We start from the raw sequence: 21,813 nt of genomic DNA on the forward strand, positions 1-21,813 counted from the left end.
CAGGGACAGTAGAACGCAGTCAGGAGCCCCGCCATGCGGCCTGAAGGCACAGCCCCAACACACGCGCTAACGGCCGCCAACGGCTGCTAACGGCCGCCGGGCGGAGCCACCCGGACGCTGCCGGGAGTGGCCGCCAGGCGTCCGGCGGTTCCGCCCAGCGGCGGCGCCCGCATGAACACATGTCGAAGCCGTCTCCCTCCATCCCTCCGCAGGACCCAGGGAAGCCTCCCAGGACACGGGCGCCACTGCAGCCACGGCGCCGACCCTGCCACAGACACCCTAACACCGCCGGCTGGGAGCGGCTGCGCGCGCATGCGCAGCCCGGCGCACGGGGCCGCCGCTAGCCCTGCGCATGCGCGGCACGCGGGGCGCCGGGCGCCGTTCCCCTCCTCCTCCCGCGCATTCCTCAGCCGCCCCCATGCGCATGCGCAGTGCAGGCTCGGCAGGGGTGGGGGCAGCGAGCGCGCAAGCCCCTTCCGCCCGAGCCGCGCCGCGCGCATGCGCAGTCGCCCCCCGCCTCTATTTGAGCCACTGGGAGCGGGCGCGCGCGCCGCCATGGCCACGTGACGCGGGGGCGGGGCTGGGGAGGGAAAGGTCAGCGGCGCCGCGGTGGAGGGGGAGCGGAAGGTCAGGGCGGCGCGGAGCGGAAGTGGGAGCCGGAGCTCGTCCGCCATTGTGGGGAAGCGGCGCCCGGAGCAGGGGGGGAAGCGGCGCTGCGCGCGGCCGGCGGCTCCTTCCGGCGGGACCCGAGCGGCGGCGGCGGCAGCGAGCGGCGGCGGCGACAATCAGGCGGCGGAAGGCGGCGGCGGCGGGCGGCGCCTGCGTGCGGGATCACTCGAGGCCCAGGCGGCGCGGAGCGAGGGCATCGCGGCTGCCCGTGAAGAATGTCAGCCACCAGCGTCGACCAGGTAGCGCCGGCGCGGCCCGCGGGCAGGCGGCGCCGCGGCGGCCGCCACCGCCGCCCGCCCTCGACCGCGGCCTCCTCCGAGGCGCCCTGCGCGGCGGCGCCCGGCAGGGCCCCTATTTATAACCGCCCCTCGGCGCCAGGGCCGCTCCGCCTCCCGCCCGCCGGGCGCAGCTCCGCGCAGCCGGCCCCGAGCCGGCCGCCTTTGTGCGCCCGCCCCGGGCGAGCCCCCGCGCTGCGCGCCTCGTGCCGGGCCCTCGTGCCGATCCCGTCTCCTCTGTGCCCCATGTTTGGCTTTTTGTTTTTCTGGCTCTTCCTTTTTAATTTCTCTTCTCTCGCTCCTACCCTCTTTCTCCCCCTCCTCCCCCTCCTTTTTTTTCTTTCTTTTGGGTGTTTTATTTCTATTCCTCGCCCTTCCGTGCGGCCTCCACTTTTTCTAGCTGTCACCCTGTTTCTTTTGGTGCCACACACAGAGCAGCGTATCCCCCTCCGGTTCACCCAGGGCTTGGGGGGGGGGGTGTTTTCCTTTTTTTTTCTTTCTTTTGTTTTTATTGACTAGGTTTCTGCTGTTCTTTTCTTGCTGGATGCAGTTCCCTCTTGTTCTTTTTGCTTCCTCGTTGAGCCACTCCCCAAAAGTTTTGCCCCTGCAGCCTCATTCCCCCCTTTTATTTTTCACTCCATGCCTTTAATGCCCTGTTTCTTTTGTCTCTGTGCATACTTTCCAGTTTCCTTTTATGTACTTATTTCTAGTCCAGTGATCTTTCCCTGCTTTTCACTGCTCTTCCGTTTTCCACGGGGGGCTGCTGCTTCCCAGCTTTGTGTCTCTTACTGGGCTCTGCATGCTTTTGAGTGTGGATGAGGTGGATCTGGAGAGATGAGGTGGTTGTTTTTTGAGGTTATGGAGGGTGGTGTTGCCTGTTTTGGGGTGAGGGAGGACTAACTAATGCAGCTTTAGATGGAGATGTGTTAAACCAGACACATGATAACTCTGAGACAGATAAATGTAAAATAAGATGGTGGTGGATGTTTCTTGCCCAACCTAAACTTTCAAAATCACAGAATGTGGAGTTTTCAGGACTAAAAAGTTGTTAGTGATGGAGCCAGGAGACACACTCATGCTTAGTCAATCTTCTGTGAGAAGTCTCTTCAGGTCGTATAAAGATTCTCATAGACTAGTGGTTATTTTGTTAAGCTATTTTGTTTTGCTATAAAGGATTTAAGGATACTCTAACATTGCAATATATCTTAGCGCAGGACAGATTTACAGTGTTCTGTAATGACTAATCCTAAAAAAAAAAAAAAAAAAAACCTCCTTAAGATTTTATTTCCCTATATGAAAGCTTTAGAAACTATATCATTTTCTCAATGTAATCACCTGGCTGAGGAGCCTGTAACTCATAGTTCACCTTACAATATTAATATGTGCTTCTTATCACATAATAACCCAAAATATCTTGCTTTTTGGTTGTTTAAAGTACCCATCAGTCAGTTTAGAAGATGACATATGATCATAAAGTTCTAGCATTGACAATAATCTTAAGTTACTAAACTTTCTTTGTTCAGTTACTCTATCCAGTGTTTACTGCTTATATTTCTCAAGGGAAGAGGGGGAGTCGATGAAAATTCACTTGTTATTTGGGTTTTCACCACCAGTTAATCTTTGCAAACTGTAAAATACTGTAGATTATTTGAAGGGTTTTCAGTGAAATTCACTGAATTTCAAATAAGTTTCCTGGCTTTCTATGTAAGCATGGTTTTATAATGTTTTAAATTGATATTTAGGTTGAAAAGGACAACACATAAGTGGAATTATCCTGAAGTCAACACTAGAGTTCTAACTGTACTTTTCTGTTTTGCCTTTTTTCACTTTCCTATGTACAGAGACCTAAAGGACAGGGAAATAAAGGTAAGTTGATTCCTTGTATTTTGTATAAATTCCCAGTCCTGTCCTTTGTGGAGGTTAATGTGACCTAAGATAATTGTGTAGGGGGAGAATCTAGCTATAGGATGTCTTTTCTTTCAGAGTAAGATGACAGGAAATTGCATGTCAGGTGTCTTATTTTCCAGCTTTTTACTATGGCAGAATGGTACATCAATTTTAAATGTTTTCTTTTGCAGGTTAAAATTTGAGTGATCAAGTGAGAAGTCAACATAGCTGTTTCTTTTAATTTGACTTTCAGTGATATGTTTGCCTGGCTTTTTTTTTTTTAAGTACACCTTGAGCCTTTCTCTACAATAAATAGCATCTATGTACTAGAATCAACAGGAGCAATCTTTTGAACAGCTTCCTTCGTTTGAAAGACAAACACATGACTGTTTAGTTACTCATATCTGTGAGCACAACACATCTTCTTTATTCACCCTTTTTTGGCTTTTCTGGACATTTTTAACTTAAGTATAGAATACTTCTAAATCTTGTAGGATTTTTAGTTTTCCACTTTTCTGTCAATTTCTTAAGTTTAAACACTGTACTCTTTTTGTTTCTTGCTTTCCACAGGAGCACAGAACAAATTAATGTCGTTCCCTCTAAAACTTGGCAAATCTGGCCTAAATAGCATTTCGGATTATATCTCGAAATTCGTATCTTGAAATTATCTCTGTATTTAAAAAAAAAAATGGGAGGGGGAGACTTTCCCTTTCCTACTCTGTATTCGTGTGGCATTTATTTTCTAGGTGCTCAGCAAGCTAACCTATATAGTAGCATATACACAGCTAGCTGCATTGTGTATTTAATATGCTTATTTCTTCATACAAATAAGAAACATCTTATCTGGGGTTTATATACTTTGTACCACCTGTTCACTATCTGAATTAATCTAACCATTCTCCATGAATTTGCATTAATTTTATCCACAGTTTATTCTGTTGCTGTGTACAGATTATCTGCTTCTAATTGTGAATATCACTTGTATCATGATATATAATGCTTGAGTCTTGCTGGATTCAGCCTTTCTGTGTCATTCCAGCAGGCATTTAAGAAAAAAATATACTTGTGTTTACTCCCTCAAGCACTCTCTGCTTGGTTGTTCTTTCTGCAATGCTTGTTTTTCATCTTCTAAAACTTCTATTATGTTTTTTCAAACTGATTTTTGTAACTACTTTTGTATTTAAAATTGCTTGTGTTTGTACCTTCCATTTTGCCCTTAAGTGAAAACAAAAAAACTAGATCAATTTAAGTGACTTGTGCCTTCACATTCCTTGTATTTCATCATTTTTAAGATTTGAATGATGTTACTGATTGGTACCTACTCAACAGTCATCCAAGCTGCTTTTGAACTACACTTCATATGTTTGAAGTAGAACAGAAGTATTAAGTGTTTTTATTTGGGAATTCTGCAGCAGCTTGTTTAGTAATGGAATCTGAAGCCGACTAATTAATTTTATCTCATTTATGTTAGCATAATTTTACTTAGAATTTACTTAGAATCTGTAATGAAACAATACGATTATCAGCTCTATTCTGCTGAAACGATCATTATACCAAATATATTATTAATTTAGGATTTAATGTTAAGGGAGACTGAAGACTGTAACACTTTATTGCAGTTAGCTTCAGGTTGGAGGCTTTTTCAAGAGTGTAAATGAAGTCAGTATCAGCAATCCTTGCTGCCTGTGTGTTGGCAGACAGTGGCTGTTACGGGGCATTGTGATACTGTCCTTGCTTAATAGGGTTTGAGGGAAGATGTGATACTGAGTTGAGGGACTAGGCCAAGTCTGCTCTGTGCATAAGGGTGGTGATGTGTAAGAGGAGGGTGAAAGGGTTAATGCTCACATGTCTACATGTGAGCAAGTGAGTGAGCAGTATAAGGGCTGTATGCAAAGAAGTGCGGTAGTATTCATGTTGGAATAAACATGAAATGTGCAAATGATATTAAGTAGGTGAATTTTATTGTCTAGCACAATTGCTTTATTCTAATTATAAATTGCTGAAAATGTCTTCCCTGACCAGAATCTGTGGTATTGTTGTTCAAGAATGTAGAAGAGTACTGTAATTCCGTTGGGCCAGGCATTAATTTCAGTATTCCAGAAGCTTCAATGAGTAAATTATCCCATCTTGAAGGCTTTCTTGTTCTGTCAACTCCAGTGCACTTGACACAAGATGTCAGAACTGGTATCAGTCAAAATGATATCTTGTGGTTGAAAAATGGGCATTCCCAAACTCCTCCCTGCCACCAGTCGTCTTTAGCTTGGTGCATGTGTCAATGTGTATGATAGGAAAGTGCTGACTTGTCTTTCATTCATATATATGCATATATGTGTGTGTGGGGAAAAAAAAATCTATGCTTTATATATTAATTTTTCTTTTTGTAGGAGGCTTAAATGTAAGCAGTAGGCTTAAAGTAGGTTTAAAACAAGAGTTAGATGTTATGGGTTTCTTGCAGTACGTATTTTCTAAATTAATCAAGATGTAATAGCATCTTCTAATGAAGATGTTATTCTTTTGCCTTTGGCTATTACTTGTGCATTTCGCAAGTGGTTATTCAAAGGATAGTAGCTATTAAAAGAACAGAAGCTGAGAGTTCCTGTATTTGGTTTGTGCCTTCGCAATATCTAGTTACATTGTATGTTTTTAAAGTATTTACAGAAGTGTACAGTATTTACAAGATTGGATTGATACAGTTATTTTTAGTTACTGTAGATTAGTTTTAATTGGTATCCCTCATCACTGCCATGTTCCCTGGAACACTTAATTTGAGATTTTGGGGAACGAGGCATGCATCTTCATCTGCTTGCTCTTGTTAAGTGTGTGAGTGGGCTATGTTTTTCTTATTAACACATTAAGTAAAGTTAGAATGAAAAGGCAAAGCAGAATGCTTTCTGTGATGCTATTTTTACTGAGAAATATATGTATTTACTAGGGAAGATGGGGAAGTGTAGAACTATTTTGGTGTTGCTGGCAGATCTGAATACAGATTGAATAAGAAAGCAAACAAATTTGCAAAAATATTGTGTTAGTTGTAATGGCTGACCAAAAATAAGTCATTTGGTTTAACCTTAGATGCCTCTAAAACATTGCAGATGCACGTAAGTTGTCAGTGCGAAGAGATTAATTTTGATAGCATTAGCTTGTGCCTTTATTTGTGGTTACATGCTTTTAAGACACTTGTGTTCATTCCTGTACTTTTTTCATTATAACAGAGCTGTATCTGAGGATTTTTCTGTCCATACTATTTGGTTAAGTGGTATTTAAGTGTCATGAACAATAGACTTTGTGGATCATATCTCTGTGTGACCAAGTCAAACATAAAAAGGAATGTAGCATTCCTGCTCGTTAAAATATTCTTGTGGCTGAATTTAAAATAATGACCATAATGGCAACGTCTTGTATTTAGAAGGAGTGGGGAAGGAACCCATAGTAATTTTGATTTATTTAATTTAAACATTTTCATATGAAATTTTAAAACTTGTTACCTTTACACTTTTTTTCTGATCGTATTTGGCTAGTAACACAAATACCCTGTGCCTGTATATAAAAGTTGAAGTGTCAATTGTTCTGACCTCAAGAACCTCAGGAAGGTGTATAAAATACAAGTTGCTTTCTCCTTTCCCCAGATATTTCAAAATTAATCTTCTCTTGCTCTGTGTTAAATTACAAAATTTCAGGTCGCCTTACTGTTGTCTGAAATTAATTTTTCTTTTCTAGAATGGTTATTTCTTCTGATTATATTTGCTCCTTTGTCATTTTTTTCAATTAGTTACCTTCCCTGAAGACAAATTGTTCTAATTGCAAATAAATGTTGAAGTGGCACCAGCTAGTTTGCAGTGTGAACTTTGGGTGTTCTTTTTTTTATTATTTTTAAAGAAAAGAAAAAAAAAAAAAACACAAAGAACTATCTTAAACGCCAACTCCAATCAAGTTAAAGAATTTTTTGCATGGTTGTATATAATTTTCAGAACCTTTTACCAAAAAAGGGAAAACAGCGTCAACTCTTAGCTCAAAGAAGCTCTAGCTGTGAAAAAAACTGTTGCTGGAACTTCTGCCTTTTTTTCCTTAGTACATCTAATTTATCACTCTAAAACATGTTTATAGCTAATCTACTGCTAGATAACAAAAAACTATTCAGAAAAGTAATCTATTTTGAGAAGCAAAGCTCTGTTTTTCAGCTATGTAATTTCAAATCACCTGTGTGCTAATTTAAGTTCTGCTTCCTCATGGGAAACAATAGAGCTTAGTGGAAATTTATGCAATTTGACTTTGAGTAATAGTTGGGTGGGGATGAGGAGGTATTCAAGTAATTTGGGCAGCTGGAAAATCCCAGGTAGGTGTAATACCTTAAATGAAATTAAAGGAAGTAGGTAAGAAGAGATTCTAAAGTATAATGGAATACATACATATGTGGAAAGAGGAGTGTCTTCACCCCTGGGAACTTGAACTCCTGGTTTTGTCCCCTCCAAGCTTCAAAGATGCCACTAGCACTGTATAATGAGGTGGCGAGCGGCAAATCAAGAAAGCTGGAATAGTGGTGCCCATTGGCAATTTGGGTGGCTTCCTGACTTTCCCCCTTGCAGGAGAAAGCTGTGTTGCAACTTCCCCTGAGCCTATTGAAAGCCTTTGGTCTGGCTGATGTGCATGCTTATGCATAGTCTGGTCCTTCTGGAAACGCTGGATATGCTGCCCCTGCAGAGAAGGTGTGCTTGTAGCTTTTACCTGTCTGCTGGGGCTGGGAAAGAATAACCTAGAATAATCTCCTCCATCTGCCATCTTTTTAGATATCTCCTGAGATCTAGTTGGGGGATGTATGGATAGGATGAGCTATTTTCTCTAAATTTAGCAAGGTGATGCTTAGTAGTAAGATGTTCAGTCTCAACAAGCATTAGTATTTCAGCGGGCAGGTGGTTAGAAACTGTGAGCTAGGTTGAAACTATGCCATGGAGATTTCAGATAGTATGCCTAATGCAGCTTTACTTTTAGTTTCAGTACAAAACGGTTCGATTCATCAAAAGGATGCAGTAAATGATGATGATTTTGAGCCATATCTAAGTAGTCAGACAAATCAGGTAAGTGAATATTACTTACTATCTCAAAGATAGTTTCAGAGTTCAGTTAACTTCCAGTCTTTAATTTTTGGATGATCTTTTAGTCTTATTTGCATTAGTATCTTTTGAAATGTAATTTGGTAGTATATGATATTTTAAACAGGTAAAGACTTTTTGTTAATTTTAGAAAAGATTCAGTTAAAAAGCATGATGATATGTCCATTGCTCTTGTGGTTTTGCTCTGATTTCAGAAAAACTTAGTTACAAGAAGCTTTTTTAGAGAGAAAAAAATACCAAAACCATACCTCTTATATTGTAAATTTATTGGGTGCAGTTAAAAACAATTTCGTTGGCTCTGAGAAAATATTAACTGCATGGACATGATTTCCTTTGAAGTTGGTAGGAGTAGCTCACAATAGATGGAATAATAGATTGAAGTTTAATATTGCTAAAACTTGGTATAACTCTCTGCCAGAAAGTTAATGACTTATTATAGCTGTGAATTGTCTCCATGGTCAGAAGTTAATATTCTTTAAGTTTGTAAGTCATAGCAGTTTTAAGAGAAAGTAAATACAAATTATTAAAAGGCTTTGAAAATTTTTCCTGTCTTCCCAATTACTCAAGTAGTATAACACTAGGGAGGCATGAGCTGGAGGATGAAAATGTGCAATATCAAGTCATATGTGGGTAGCCTTTCAAGTTCCTTGGAGCTTTAGAATATAAAGATGTAAATGCTGTGCTTTCCCAGAAGTCTTAGAGTGAAAAATGAATTTAGCAAGCAGATTTTGTATTATTAGACCACAGATTATACTTAATGTCCGTTCTTGAATAGTATGAAAGTGTTACGGTTTAAGTGTTTTCCTGCTGACATAAATAGGCATACTTTGTCATCTTTGCCAAAATGTTCTGGCAATTGTCTCCAATTACAAATGAGAGATTTGACAAAAACCAAGAACACAAAATCTAAAATCACAGCTATGTTTTTATACTCACTAAACTAGAGTAGTAGTGATTCTTTTAAAAAAGAGTTGGATATTTCTTTATACTGTTGACAGGAAGACATTTTAAAACTAGTTGACTTTCTGAATATAAAGATAATTTATTAAAAAATGGGAGCTCTTTAGTGCTTTCAGAAGGTCCCTTGAGAAATAATTGCGGTATCTAAGAGATGTTTTGTTCATCTTTGTTACCTTGGGAAGAGCGGTGGAATTTACAATTTCCTCATCTAATCCGTGAAAATGTTTCGTGAAATTGCTGTCCTGAGCAAATTTATGTTTATAATGCTAATTTTTGTCTTATTTTCTTGCAGAGTAACAGCTATCCACCAATGTCCGACCCATACATGCCTAGTTATTATGCTCCATCCATTGGATTTCCATACTCTTTAGGCGAAGCAGCATGGTCCACTGCAGGTGACCCTCCAATGCCATACTTGACAACTTATGGACAGATGAGTAATGGTGAACACCATTACATACCTGATGGTGTATTTAGTCAACCTGGGGCATTAGGAAATACCCCTCCATTTCTTGGGCAGCATGGATTTAATTTTTTTCCTGGGAATGCAGACTTCTCTACATGGGGGACAAGTGGATCTCAGGGACAATCAACACAAAGCTCTGCTTACAGCAGCAGCTATGGCTATCCACCTAGTTCTCTTGGGAGAGCCATAGCAGATGGACAGGCTGGATTTGGCAGTGATACTCTGAGCAAGGTGCCTGGGATTAGCAGCATTGAGCAAGGCATGACTGGACTGAAAATCGGTGGAGATATGACAGCTGCTGTGACAAAAACCGTAGGTTCAGCTCTGAGCAGTACAGGTATGACAAGCATTGCAGCAAACAGTGTGCCCGCAGTTAGCAGTTCAGCACCCAAACCAACCTCGTGGGCTGCCATTGCAAGGAAACCTGCTAAACCTCAGCCGAAACTCAAGCCTAAAGGTAACGTGGGCATTGGGGGCCCTGCGGTACCACCGCCACCTATAAAACACAACATGAATATTGGAACTTGGGATGACAAAGGGTCAGTGGTAAAAGCGCCCCCTGCCCAACCAGTACTGCCTCCTCAGACTATAATCCAGCAGCCTCAGCCATTAATTCAACCACCGCCACTGGTGCAAAGCCAACTGCCTCAACAGCAGCCTCAGCCACAGCAAGCGCAGCAGCAGCAAGGACCTCAGCAGCAGGCCCAGCCTCACCAGTTGCAGCAGCAGCAGCTGCAAAACCGCTGGGTAGCTCCCCGTAACAGGGGTGTGGGCTTCAGCCAGAACAACGGAGCTGGTAGCGAAAACTTTGGTTTAGGTGTTGTATCCGTCAGCTCCTCACCCTCTGGTGTGGAAGTGCACCCAGTGCTGGAGAAACTAAAGGCCATAAACAACTACAATCCCAAAGACTTCGATTGGAATCTGAAGAATGGACGTGTGTTTATAATCAAAAGCTATTCAGAGGACGATATTCATCGCTCCATTAAGTACTCTATCTGGTGTAGTACTGAACATGGTAATAAACGCTTGGATGCTGCTTACCGTTCGCTGAACGCAAAGGGCCCGCTCTATTTACTCTTCAGTGTGAATGGCAGTGGACACTTTTGTGGAGTGGCTGAGATGAAGTCTGTTGTGGACTACAATGCGTATGCTGGAGTCTGGTCTCAGGATAAGTGGAAGGGGAAATTTGATGTCAAATGGATCTTTGTCAAAGACGTTCCCAATAACCAACTGCGGCATATTCGCTTGGAAAACAACGACAACAAACCGGTTACCAATTCAAGGGACACTCAAGAGGTACCCCTAGAAAAAGCCAAGCAAGTGCTTAAAATAATTGCTACTTTCAAGCATACCACCTCAATCTTCGATGACTTTGCACATTATGAAAAGCGTCAAGAGGAGGAGGAAGCCATGCGTAGGGTAAGGAATCAAAGGAATTAAAATAGTTTTCCTTTTTTTTCTGGTTTTGGTAACCTTGTTTTATATATCAATTTTTGGTAAAATGTTTTAACATGTAAATGTTAAATGAGAAAGTCATGCCTTTTCCTCCAGGTGTTTGAAAGGATTTAAGTTCTTGTGACTTTTTTTTTTTTTAACACAGATGTATGTTAACTGCAGCACTAACATACGCACGTGTAAACTGAGTTCTGAAATGTTTTGACAATACTTGTAAACAAAAACTGGAGTGTTATCTCTAATTGAAGTCATCTAGTTTAGATTTTTAGAGTTTCTGAGTGTCACAGAAAAGGACATAAAGTTTCAGGAGAAACAAACATTTGAAATAGCGTCTCATCAAATCAGTGCGTGTAGTGCCACTTGAATGTCTTTTTCCTTCTTTTCTAAAAAACTTGCTGTGTCCACAATATTACTTTCATGTGATGTTGATGGGTGCACATTTTTTAACTGATTTTTAGTGTAATGGGAAAAATCTGTCACTTTAATACAACTTAATTGTGCTTTTTGGTAATATTTCAGAAGGATACTATATTTTTCTGTAGCCTTCATTGTTTTCCAGAACTTTTCAGTTTCAGGCCTTTTAGACACTTCTGACTTGTTTGCTTCCAAAACTGATGCTTTTGTGAAAACTTGTCAAAGGAATCAGCTCGGACATATGCTAGTAATTCAGGGGAATAGAAACTTTCATGGTTTTGTCCTCTCTGTAGTAGGAAAATATGTAAAATATAATTAGAGGGAGGCATGGGTCATTTGTGTTTATGCATGCTAAACTTAAAATCCAAAACACCAAATTGTTCATTTAATGCAGGACTACATATACATGATTGTAATCATGCATATTTTGTGCAATAAAGGAATGTTGGTATTGCTTTTAGTATCCTCAGGGAATCATACAGTATCTGTGACTCAAGCACTGAAATCTGCATTTCTCTTAGAACTGATTTTCTCAGTACTGCTGAGAGCTTATTTGTTGAGACTCTTAACGTAGTGTACGTTGATTCTTCTACAGGATTGTACAAATGAGCTTGGTGACTAATTGTAAAGCACTAGTGTAAAGCTGCATATCTAGTGTGAGGGTTTTTCATTGTAGGTGGTTTGAGGTGTGCCTTAAGCAATTTAATATGGTACTAAAATATAGGAAGTCCACATAAAACTAATGCTGACTATTGGGAGATCATCTTTTACTCTTGTATGCTTGAATGTTGATTCTATGTCTTCAAGCTTCTTGTTTGGTTGTCACAGCCTAAGAACAGTCTATCTCTCTACTGTACACTGTAAATGTAAATTGTTGGCTCCTTTGATTCAATAATTGAATTGTGATAATTAGTGTTGTAAACTCTAGTTGGTGGTTGAGTAAGTAGTCCCCTATTACCTAGAATCTGGGAGATTTTTATGGAGCTGTATCTGAATTGGTGTACTACTAGCGCCAGTAGAACCATATATGCTACTGAAATTAAGGTCTGCCTGTTGCCTGTGACAGCTGTGGTGTTGGACAGGAAAAATGTGGTTGTTGCTGTTATTAATAAAATAGCAAACACTAAATGGCAGTAGTCATGCACATGTTCCTTAGTGTTCAGTTAGTATTTCTTGTGGCATAGGTGATGATAAACATTCTTAAAGCCAATGATCTAAACACAGCAAACTGTGATTTATGGATTTAATTTACTTTATAACTGTGCATTTTAAATTATTTTAAAGTAATAATTCATTGTGAAAGTTTAATCTTAGCAATTTAGGATGATCAATAATTAATTTCCAGTATGACTTAGCATTGTTTTATTTAAAATATGGCCAAATACTTTTATAAGTACAGAGAGTAGACTGTACTGAAACTTCAGTAAGGAGTAGACTGTACTGAAACTTCAGTAACTTGTTTATTTATAAAGGTTAGTTGCAATTTGCTCTTAATGTTGTTTTTTCAAGCATGAATACTAGAACTTTTATGTCTGCCATTATTTGTTATGGGTAAAGTATGTAAGTTAGTCTTGAAAAATTGTGTAGTAGTCATTCCTGCTTCTCCTAGGTCTCAAGTTCCACTGTCCTATTTTAAATGTGTCTTTCAGCAGTGGATGAAAGTGGAGCAAACAAACCAGCCATGTGTTTCATGTGCTGTCTCAGTAGTATGTTGAAGTAATCTGAAATTGAAGTCTTCAGATTTTGCTATTAGTTTGTGTAAATATGCACAGTTGTATGCAGATTATTCAACACTTCTATTTTAAAATAGTCTTTCAATAGAAAGTATTAGCAATGAGACAAATGGAACAGACATCTTAAAACATGACCCTTAAGAACACTTAATTACATGAGGAAAAGAGGAAGTTACAAGTCTTTAGTAGTAGAGTAGTAGTAATGTATTTGCTCTTCAATAAATACAAATGTCAGATGTGCTTTAATAAAAGCATGGTTACTGGAAGCTTGCCAGAATGTCTTCTGCTTACTTTAAAGGTAATAATACACAAAGCTGCATCCTGCATCCAGAATTGGTTGGTACTCTGTGCATTTGATTTCTCTACCACTAGGCTGCGGCTTGTTAGCTTGTGGTCATCTATTATGTTAGGACCTCTTGCTGCTTTCTAGGGCAGAATTCTGCTTTTTTTTGTACTGTACAATAGAAAAAACTAAATTCACAAAAATAAGGACTTTTCCTCTATTGAGGAAGTAAGAAAAAAATCAATACATTTATCTGCTTTGGAGTTTGGACTTGAGGAAGCCTTTAAATACCTGGTAAATGGCTGCTTAATGTTATCTTCCTCTTATTGTACTGCATGTCCTGTAATGGGAATTTTTAACTATACAAAAATTCCCAATTTTCAAAAGGAAAATTATTTTTCTTCATCTGTCATTGATGTAACTTCAGTTTCTCTGATTATATCAGTTTGCAATGTTAAACAGTTAACTTCTTTCTACTCTGGGACATTTCTGCTTTGATGCTAGATTTGCTATAAATTTTAAATATCTTGGCAGAGGGTGAGGAGGGTAGGGAAGTGAGAAGACTTTTTACTTTTTACGTGAACCGCAGACTTTCTCCTACTTCCTTCTCTGCCAGATCTTGTAATTACTGTGTTAACTGTGTCAAAGTCAGATCCAGCAACATTCGCAGCTTCTGAAGACAAGTCAAACCATGTTGCTGATTAGCATTTTTCATGAAGCTAAATGCTAGTTATGTCCGAGCTTTTCAAAGCTGGGTGGGTATTTCCTAAAGAGGTTTAAAACAGTAAATAAAACTGGTTAGCTAATATCTTTTAAGAAGCTTGCACATTACATACATGCTTCTGATGAGGTTTCAAGGGCTGTTTTTTCTTAACTTGCTTGAAGCTGTCCTAAATACCTGCGGTTTCGTCTTTGTGTGTGGAAGCGATATTGCAACTCTCTCCTGTTTTAAGGAAATACAATGCAATCAGAAACCAGAACCAAAAATATATCTTTTGGCTCCCTTGACTTGAGAAGTGATCTTTTCTTCCTGTCGAGTTGAAAAATGCTCGAAAAAACAAGCTCTGGACTGCTGAATAAGAGGTGGAATGTAACTGAATTTGTAGGTATGTTAGTAGTTTAGAAAGAGTTTGGCTCTTACTGCACTTGTCTCTTAAAAGTAGCCATAACTAATACTTCTCTTTCTCATCGATTTGAACTTGTCTTGATTCTACAGACAGGAGGCACTTAGAGTATCTTTAGCTGAGTGAAGTTTACTGTTGATCTGAGACCAATTGACTGATTTGTCCTGTAAAATAGGGACCCCTAATGGAAAATTTAGGAATATCACCCAAATGTTCAGAGCCTGGTCGCTGAAGTTTAATTCTTGAGTGTTCTTAAGCGTAAAAGTAGATCCCTAAAACAAGATATGATGCAGGAATTGATCAAAATCTTTGATAGATGCACCTTTTCTAAATGTTGTGTATTTAAGATGTAGTTTTTAAGGTAAAAGTGCAGTTCTAGATAGAGTAGTAGCAGAACCTCAAGCATACATGATTCATCTGTTTTTTCCTTCTTACTATTTGTCCTCAGATAATAGTACTCTTAAAAACAGTCTAGAACACTAGTGCTTTTTCCCCAGCTTGTAGAAAGTGGGAAGAAACTTGTCTGCATTAGGCATCCATTACAAGGCTTCTTATCAGATGATGAACCAAATACTTCAAAGCTAATTCTTTGTGTGACTGTCTTCAGAAGTCTGATGCTGTAGTTTATTTTGTAATTGCACATCAGAATTATTGTTGAGCTTCTGTACTTAGGGTTGATCTGCTGTGAGAACGTAAACAAACTTTTAGGTTATTCTACTTATGGAGTATAACAAGGTATCGAGGTAAAATACATTCCTGTTTCCTCATGGTAAATTGTGATTTTAATTCAGATTGCAGCAGTGATGAGAGTTAAGTTGTCTGTGAAACCCTTTCCCAGCTCATTTCCTTGGCCCTGCAAAGGATGTTACTGTGGAGGCTACTCTGGATTCCATGGTAGAGCAATTAAAGGTTTTATTGTTTTGTCCTTAGACTTGTGAGTAGCAGTTACAAAGGTGTAAGTCATCTTTCTGCTCTTCTTGCTGTGACAGTGACCATCAGTGAAGGCAGATTTTGTAAGTGTTCAGTCTTTGAAAACCAATGTTGTATTGCTTATTGCCAACTTTGGGAAGTTAGTAGCAATGATAGAGAAGGTGGTTTTTTTTTTTTTTTTTTTTTCAACCGCCTGAATTAGCCAACTTCTCTGTAACGTACAACAGTATGCAGCACTGCAGGGAAATACTCCTTTTAGTTAAACGGGTCAATCTGTCGCTAAGAGTGTCTGCCTAGGAACACGAGACTGGAAGGAGCTCAGCTTCTGCTTTCTGTAAACTAGACTTGCTGCTTGAGGGCTGTTTTATCACACTATTAAGCTAGCTACATTTCTTTTACTATCTATGCATTATGAATTTTCATAACCTGCTACCTAGTGAGCTGTGAAAATGCAGGAATATTTAAGTTTTTGTTCTGTTTTATGTTGTATTTATCACACCTCAATAAAATGATAGTCTGTTTTCCATTAGCAATGCGTAATCTGCTCAAATTTAAGTTTGTTGCTGTTTCTGCTGTAATTTGTTTACTGTTTTGTTGTTACTAAGTATGTTTTAGAGGTTAAGTATCACTAAAATGAAATATGAACTATTCTGAGGCTTTTCACACTTTATATACTAGAAAGCCTTATTTACTATCTAGAGTTCAAGTGATCTGCAAGAGCAGGATTTTTGAGTATTAATTCACAAGGCTTAGCAGGAGAAGGAACTGTCTGCAGTGGTTAGACCTCTTGCTAGGTGTCCTGTTTTTAATTTGTTGATTCTTCATTGATGTCTCTTAATTTTCATCTCAAGATAAGGACTGGAAGGAAAGTAAATAGTAAGGAGGAGATGATATCTGCCTCAGGAAGAGCTTTCTGGATTTGTCAGGTCTTAGAGATCATTTCCGTGTGTTGTCTTCCCAGAATTCACCAGAGCTGCTACGCAGAAAAGCGTATTTGGATATTTTTATTTGACTTTGAAATAATCTGTGTCTTTAGCACGAGGTTTACCCTCTGTTGTGAAGATGAGTGCAAAATTAAAAGGACCTCTTACTTTACATGATTTTAAAATCTCAGTAATATATTCCAGGTTAACAGCCAGTGAGACTTGCCAAGGAGTAGATTCTATCCATCCTTTTTCATTTTTTTTCTTTTCACTGTGATTCTCCAGTACTAAGGTCAGTGTTTATGCTGCCATGTATAATGATACACTGGAGTGCAATAAACCACAGATTACAGCTGATCTCATTAGTAAATGAGGTTTCATGAACTTTGCTGTGGTTTCTTCTCACCACCTCTCCAGCTGCCTATTGTCTTCACTCAGGGCAGGACATGGCAGCCTACACTGCACCTAAACATGGTTTTTTAAGAGGAAGATAGAATCCAGGCCTGCACTGAAGCAAGTGAGATAATGCTCTATATCTGCATCTGAAGCTGCTCTAAGAATATTACCTCTTGGTAGAAACAGCTTCAGGCATGAGTATTTTAAATATTGTAGCAAGATGTGCAAATTCGGCACATATAGCTCATTTTCCTGGAAGTGATTGCGAAGAAGCCGTCTGCAGTTTCATTGTGTAAGTTGAAGATGCTGGGTAGCCTTGAAGTTATTTTATTTCAAAGAAGGTGAAAGTTCTGAAGTCAGGACCAAGATCTGTTTTGTGGGATGTTGAGGCGAAAAATACAACTGAGGACTTCAGTAGCTATTTTGGTAGGTCACCAATCTAGTTACACTTTTTTGCTCTAGAAAGGAGTCCTTTCCTTTTCATTTTCTTTGGCGGGGGGAAAAGAAAAACAGAAAATGTGCATTTCAGAGCCTAATTTCAAAGCAGATCAGACTTTAACTTGTATTTTGAAATCGTGTGGAAATCTTGTTAACTTGGAGGATAAATTATACCATAGCTACTTTTTAGCATGGGATCATTCAGGTAATGCTTTGAATCTGGAAACTGAAACTTTGAAGTCAGTCAGTCTGGGAATTCAGACCAAGTTGTTGCACTGCTGTTTCCAAATTGTTGTTTACTCTAGTTTGCTGCATGCTTCCAAAGCCCAAGTGTTTTCAGTTTCCCCTTCGTTTGATTTTGCTGGTTTGTGTAGAGCGTTGCTGGCATGTGTGAAATCTGCTCACCACATGGTGTGTAGTGTGCAGTTACTGTTAACCAGCTGTTGCATTCCCACATAGCTGTAAGTCAAATGCTAATTGCTCTATAAATTCTGGTCATTAAACTCCCCCTAAAGCTGGGGAACCTCCCTCTTCGTGGCAATTTCTGAAGCGAAACAGGCTGCACTGGCCTTTGGCAGAGAACTTGACCTGAAGGCACTTTTTATCCTAGAATGTTGGAAGACATTGTGCAAAAGTTTTGCACATCGTGAATCCACAGAATTTCCCCGGAACTGTCCTGTGCTCTGTTGGCGAGGGGCCTGGAACAAACGTGTTCTGTCTCAGAACCAAAATGCTGCATGTGTGTATCCCTCTTTTGGTTGCTCTGCCCTTTTTAAGACGGGAAGACACAGACAGTGACAGTGAGTGAGCTCTGACTTTGTGCTTTTTAGTTTGTTTTCAAGCATAGTCTTGCTGCCTGCATTTTGAGGAATGTGAATTTCATCTCTGTCAGTCTTAGCATTCACCATTCTGTGAGATACCGATATCAATATTATCTGAAGAAGATACTACTTGCTCCTGTGAAATTCTCAGCTTTGTCTTGTTTAAGTATTCAAACGTGCATGTAGTGATCCACAACTTTGAAAAGTTCGGAAAGGTTTTTTTGTGCTCCCTCCCCTTTTTTGCCTTCCTCTTTAGAATTGAAAATGGGCTTCAAGTCTTCTCTTTTACCCATAGGGAGCAGGCAGTCAGGATATCATTCCCCTTCTGCTTTTAATTTTTATGAAGTTAGGTGCATTTTGAGTTTGAGCATTACACAAAACAGAGTTGGTTACTATTTGCTGTCTGCAGTTTGTGATGCAGAGAGGCCTTGCAGTTGTCTCTAAGTGGTTATGTGTATAGTACTAGCAGATAGCAACCTACTACTAATACTACAGTAATAGTATTTAAAAATTGTTTAAATACTATATTTTAAGATATCAGTTTTGTAGGCATCCACTTCATAATGCAATAATGTGCTTCAGTATTTTATGCAGTTCTTTTGGTTAAAGTCTGCTAATGGACAGCAGTAAGCTCAGATGTGTCCAAGCAGGCTATTTTTGTATGCCTTACATACATAGTGAGGCATGATGCCAGTGATCATGTGTTTTCAATTCAGGAGTGTGCTATTAATGTATCAGTTGGTATTAATGACTAATAGCATCAGTTTCACAGATTACTGGAACAGTACCATACCATGCAAGCATTGGTCACCTATCTGCACCAAGAAAAGCTGATTTCTGGTAGAAGTGTGCAAATACTGCTCTGAACATACTGGAGTTCTGCCCTGGGAAATAGCCGGTCTCAGTTGTGTGACTTGCAGAACAGTGAGATTGTTACAATGAGCAAGAACCCTGTGCAAACCTTGTTTTTTGGCTTTTAGTCTTGAAGCAGTTCAAAGGTTTATCTGGGAGGTGAGACTGTCGGCTTTACTCTGACATTAAACAAGTAGAAATGCTCAGTACCTCTTGTAGAGTCTTTTAGTAGTAATTAGTTGGGAGTTGAGTAATTAGTATGCTGATTTGTACTCTTCTAAGTATTTTTTAGACTAAGTTTCAGAAAGATATCAAACGGGACTTTTGGAATCGTTCTTCAGATGCCTCCTCGATTATTTTGGTTTCCTTTGCTGTGCTAATATTCCACTTATAGCATACTGTGTAACATAATAAAGAAGGAAAAATGAACCTTATTTTCTTTTAAGTAGAGAAGAGAACCTACCTTTTCCAGTAAGGTATTTTAGTATGTGTATACAACAGGTATACATATTTTTAGAAAGGAAGTTTTCAGGCTCTCTTAATTTCTTACGGTCAGACCTTAGTCTCATCTTATAATCTAGTTGGAAGGTATGTAATGAATATGAGAAGAGAAAGTTTATTGGTCTTTTTGAGGGGAGCAAAGCAGGGAAGAGCAGAATTTTCTCCTCTAGTGTATAACGACTTTGTCTGTGACAAAGTAGAGAAAATGGCACTGGGAAAACACTCTTAAAGCACTGGAAAAGTTTTTTCTGTTAGTCTTGTAATACATAAGAGCTTGTTAGTCTGAAGTAGCGATGCAGTGTGTTAACTCAGCCACTAAACTTTTAGGAATATTTTTCCAGTTTAATTTTTGACCTCTTTAGGTGATGTGTAAATGTTTAGCAGTGCTTGTATTGCACAGATGAAGCGTAAACATTTTGCTCCTTTACCTCACATGCTAAATCTCACAATGCTATAAAAATGTTGCAATGCATAGGAGCTTGACTGAAGTACGGGCTTGCACTCTGGCTTTTTTTTTTTTTTTTTTTTAGGTTTTTTTAGTTTAGTTTTTGCTTTTGAGGCTTTTTTCAATTCCTGATATTCCTGCATAACTTTTTTCATTATCTTTGTAAAAGTAACTTCCAAAATATGGTTGACACTTATTCTGCAGTTTTTGCCTGCCATTTGAGAGATGTGTTTGTATGAAGAAGAGAGTGGCCTAACTTTCTCCTTCACCTTTTTATCACGCTAAAAATACTAATACATTTGGTGGGCTTTGAACAAGATACCTGTGAATGTTCTTTACTTGTTCACATATCTGACCAGTAGAGAGTAGTGTTTAAATTTATGTAGAGCATATTTTTATTGACGAGTTAAGTTTTATGTTTCTTGGTCTTCTACTCAGTTCACTTTGTGTCTTTATTGGAAGTAATACAAAATTAGTGGCTGAAAACAATCTTTCGATAGCTAGTTGTGATTTGAACATGCTTGCCTTATCTCTGTATGCGATGCCTCTACCATTAGTTCCTATAGTTCTGTGTTTTTTGGTTATGTTATTTTTAAAAAGTTGACTTGAACTTGGCTTGCTATTTTATGTTCCTGAAAAAACACTGAAGCTGTTTCCTTGACAGGTTGCTGCTTGCCTGCGAGAAAGGCTTGCCCATTACGAGCAATGTTACTGTCTAATTACGAGCCGTGTTACTGCTCTAAGGGAAAAGATAAAATGGAACTGTGTATATTAACGTTGTCTCCCTTTTTTTGTTTTCTTTCAGGAGAGAAATAGAAACAAACAATAACTAAATGGAGATGTCCTGCTAGAATTACAACACTAATGATGTAGACTCTGGAAATGCCTAATATGTCTAAGAAGACGTTATTAAAGCTTTTTTCTGCTTAAGGTGACATCTTTGAACACTTTAACACAAAATTGACTCTTCTTGTAATGGTTCTCATCAGTGCATCTGCCCTTATACTCTCTCACCAAACACACTTGAGAACTGTACCTTCGTCAAGCACTTTCTGTCCTGAAGCTTTTACCAGTATCTGCTGTCTTTTGTATTTATGCATCCTAGCTAAGGCACGGGAGACCGAACGAATGCAAGGATTCATTAACTCTTTGAATTTGTTAAATACTAACAATTAACCATTAGAAGTGGTTCAATGATGTGAGATTCACATTGCTTCAACTTTTTTTCTTTGTTGTAGTTTTTTTTAATTGTCAGTTTTTAGCTATTCAACAGATTAAAAGCAAATCATGCCATATTTAGTCCTGGAGTAAAACTCAAGTCTAAATGTTCATGTGAAAATTATTGTAGTAATCTTTTAATATGGCAAAGCAACTTTAAGCTGCAGTTTAGCCAAATGAAACGTAACCTGAAATTATATTAGAATGACATTTCCCTTGTTTCAAACTGTTTGGTGTAAGAGAATATTAATATGCAGCTTGGTGGGATACCACCAGTTAATGCACATTTATTTTTTTTCCTGTAACATGTATACTGAAAAAAGTGCATTTGTCTGAGGAACTGTTTGTTTGCTACCACTCAATGAATCTCAGTTTTGAGTAAATGTACCTCAGTCTAAATCAGACTTTTTATGACCTTTATAACTACATTTAAAATAATCTTTAATTCCTATTTCTGGGTGTTTGCAAGCCTGACAAGATTGCTATCATGGAAGTGAAAATTTACTCCTCTAGGTGATTCACTAGCTAAATAAACATAATTCTTGTTTAGCAAGCATATACTCTGGTTCTCAAATTTTTTTGTTCCCCTGTCCCATATTGAGGTGCTTTTTCCCTATTCAGAGTATTTCCAGGAAAGTACTTTCATCCATGGACATGTCACTTATAGCCATGTGTGCAAGTTTCCAATTAGAACGATGCAACAAGGATTTTAGGATGCGCATTAAACTAGGGAATTATATACTAGTTTTTAACTTGCAAAAACTATATCTTTTTTCAGTTTTATATAGCAACACATTCTATCTGCTGGAAGAGAATATTAAAAAATGTCAAGCAGGTGTATTGACTGCACAAAATACTGAACAGCCTGTACCAAACTCCAGGGATAGCTTTCTCTTTTTAGAACAGCAGTGTAGA

At 39.1% G+C, this 21,813-nt stretch overlaps 1 protein-coding gene across 2 annotated transcripts; it reads left to right on the plus strand.

Moving 5' to 3' along the window:
* Positions 1 to 631: 631 nt before the first annotated feature.
* YTHDF3 (YTH N6-methyladenosine RNA binding protein F3) lies at positions 632 to 21,456 on the plus strand. 2 transcript variants are annotated; one of them, XM_088540130.1, is made up of 5 exons: positions 757 to 908; positions 2,786 to 2,810; positions 7,818 to 7,903; positions 9,192 to 10,784; positions 20,486 to 21,456. In XM_088540130.1, the coding sequence occupies exons 1-5, from the start codon at positions 885 to 887 to the stop codon at positions 20,507 to 20,509; spliced, it is 1,752 nt and encodes a 583-aa protein (XP_088396256.1). In that variant the 5' UTR covers positions 757 to 884; the 3' UTR covers positions 20,510 to 21,456. The 2 variants fall into 2 exon arrangements, with proteins under 2 accessions (XP_088396257.1, XP_088396256.1); XM_088540131.1 differs by lacking the exon at positions 7,818 to 7,903 and having other exon boundaries at positions 632 to 908.
* Positions 21,457 to 21,813: the final 357 nt, after the last annotated feature.

This window comes from Tinamus guttatus, unplaced genomic scaffold (genome assembly GCF_059628265.1).
Source record: "Tinamus guttatus ecotype Peru unplaced genomic scaffold, ASM5962826v1 Tinamus_guttatus_pri_ptg000056l, whole genome shotgun sequence".
NCBI classification, from domain to species: domain Eukaryota; kingdom Metazoa; phylum Chordata; class Aves; order Tinamiformes; family Tinamidae; genus Tinamus; species Tinamus guttatus.

Coding starts and splice junctions, on each gene's coding strand:
- YTHDF3 (XM_088540130.1), top strand. CDS start 885: ATGTCAGCCACCAGCGTCGACCAG. Junction 909..2,785: donor CAGCCACCAGCGTCGACCAG/GTAGCGCCGGCG, acceptor TCCTATGTACAG/AGACCTAAAGGACAGGGAAA. Junction 7,904..9,191: donor TAAGTAGTCAGACAAATCAG/GTAAGTGAATAT, acceptor ATTTTCTTGCAG/AGTAACAGCTATCCACCAAT.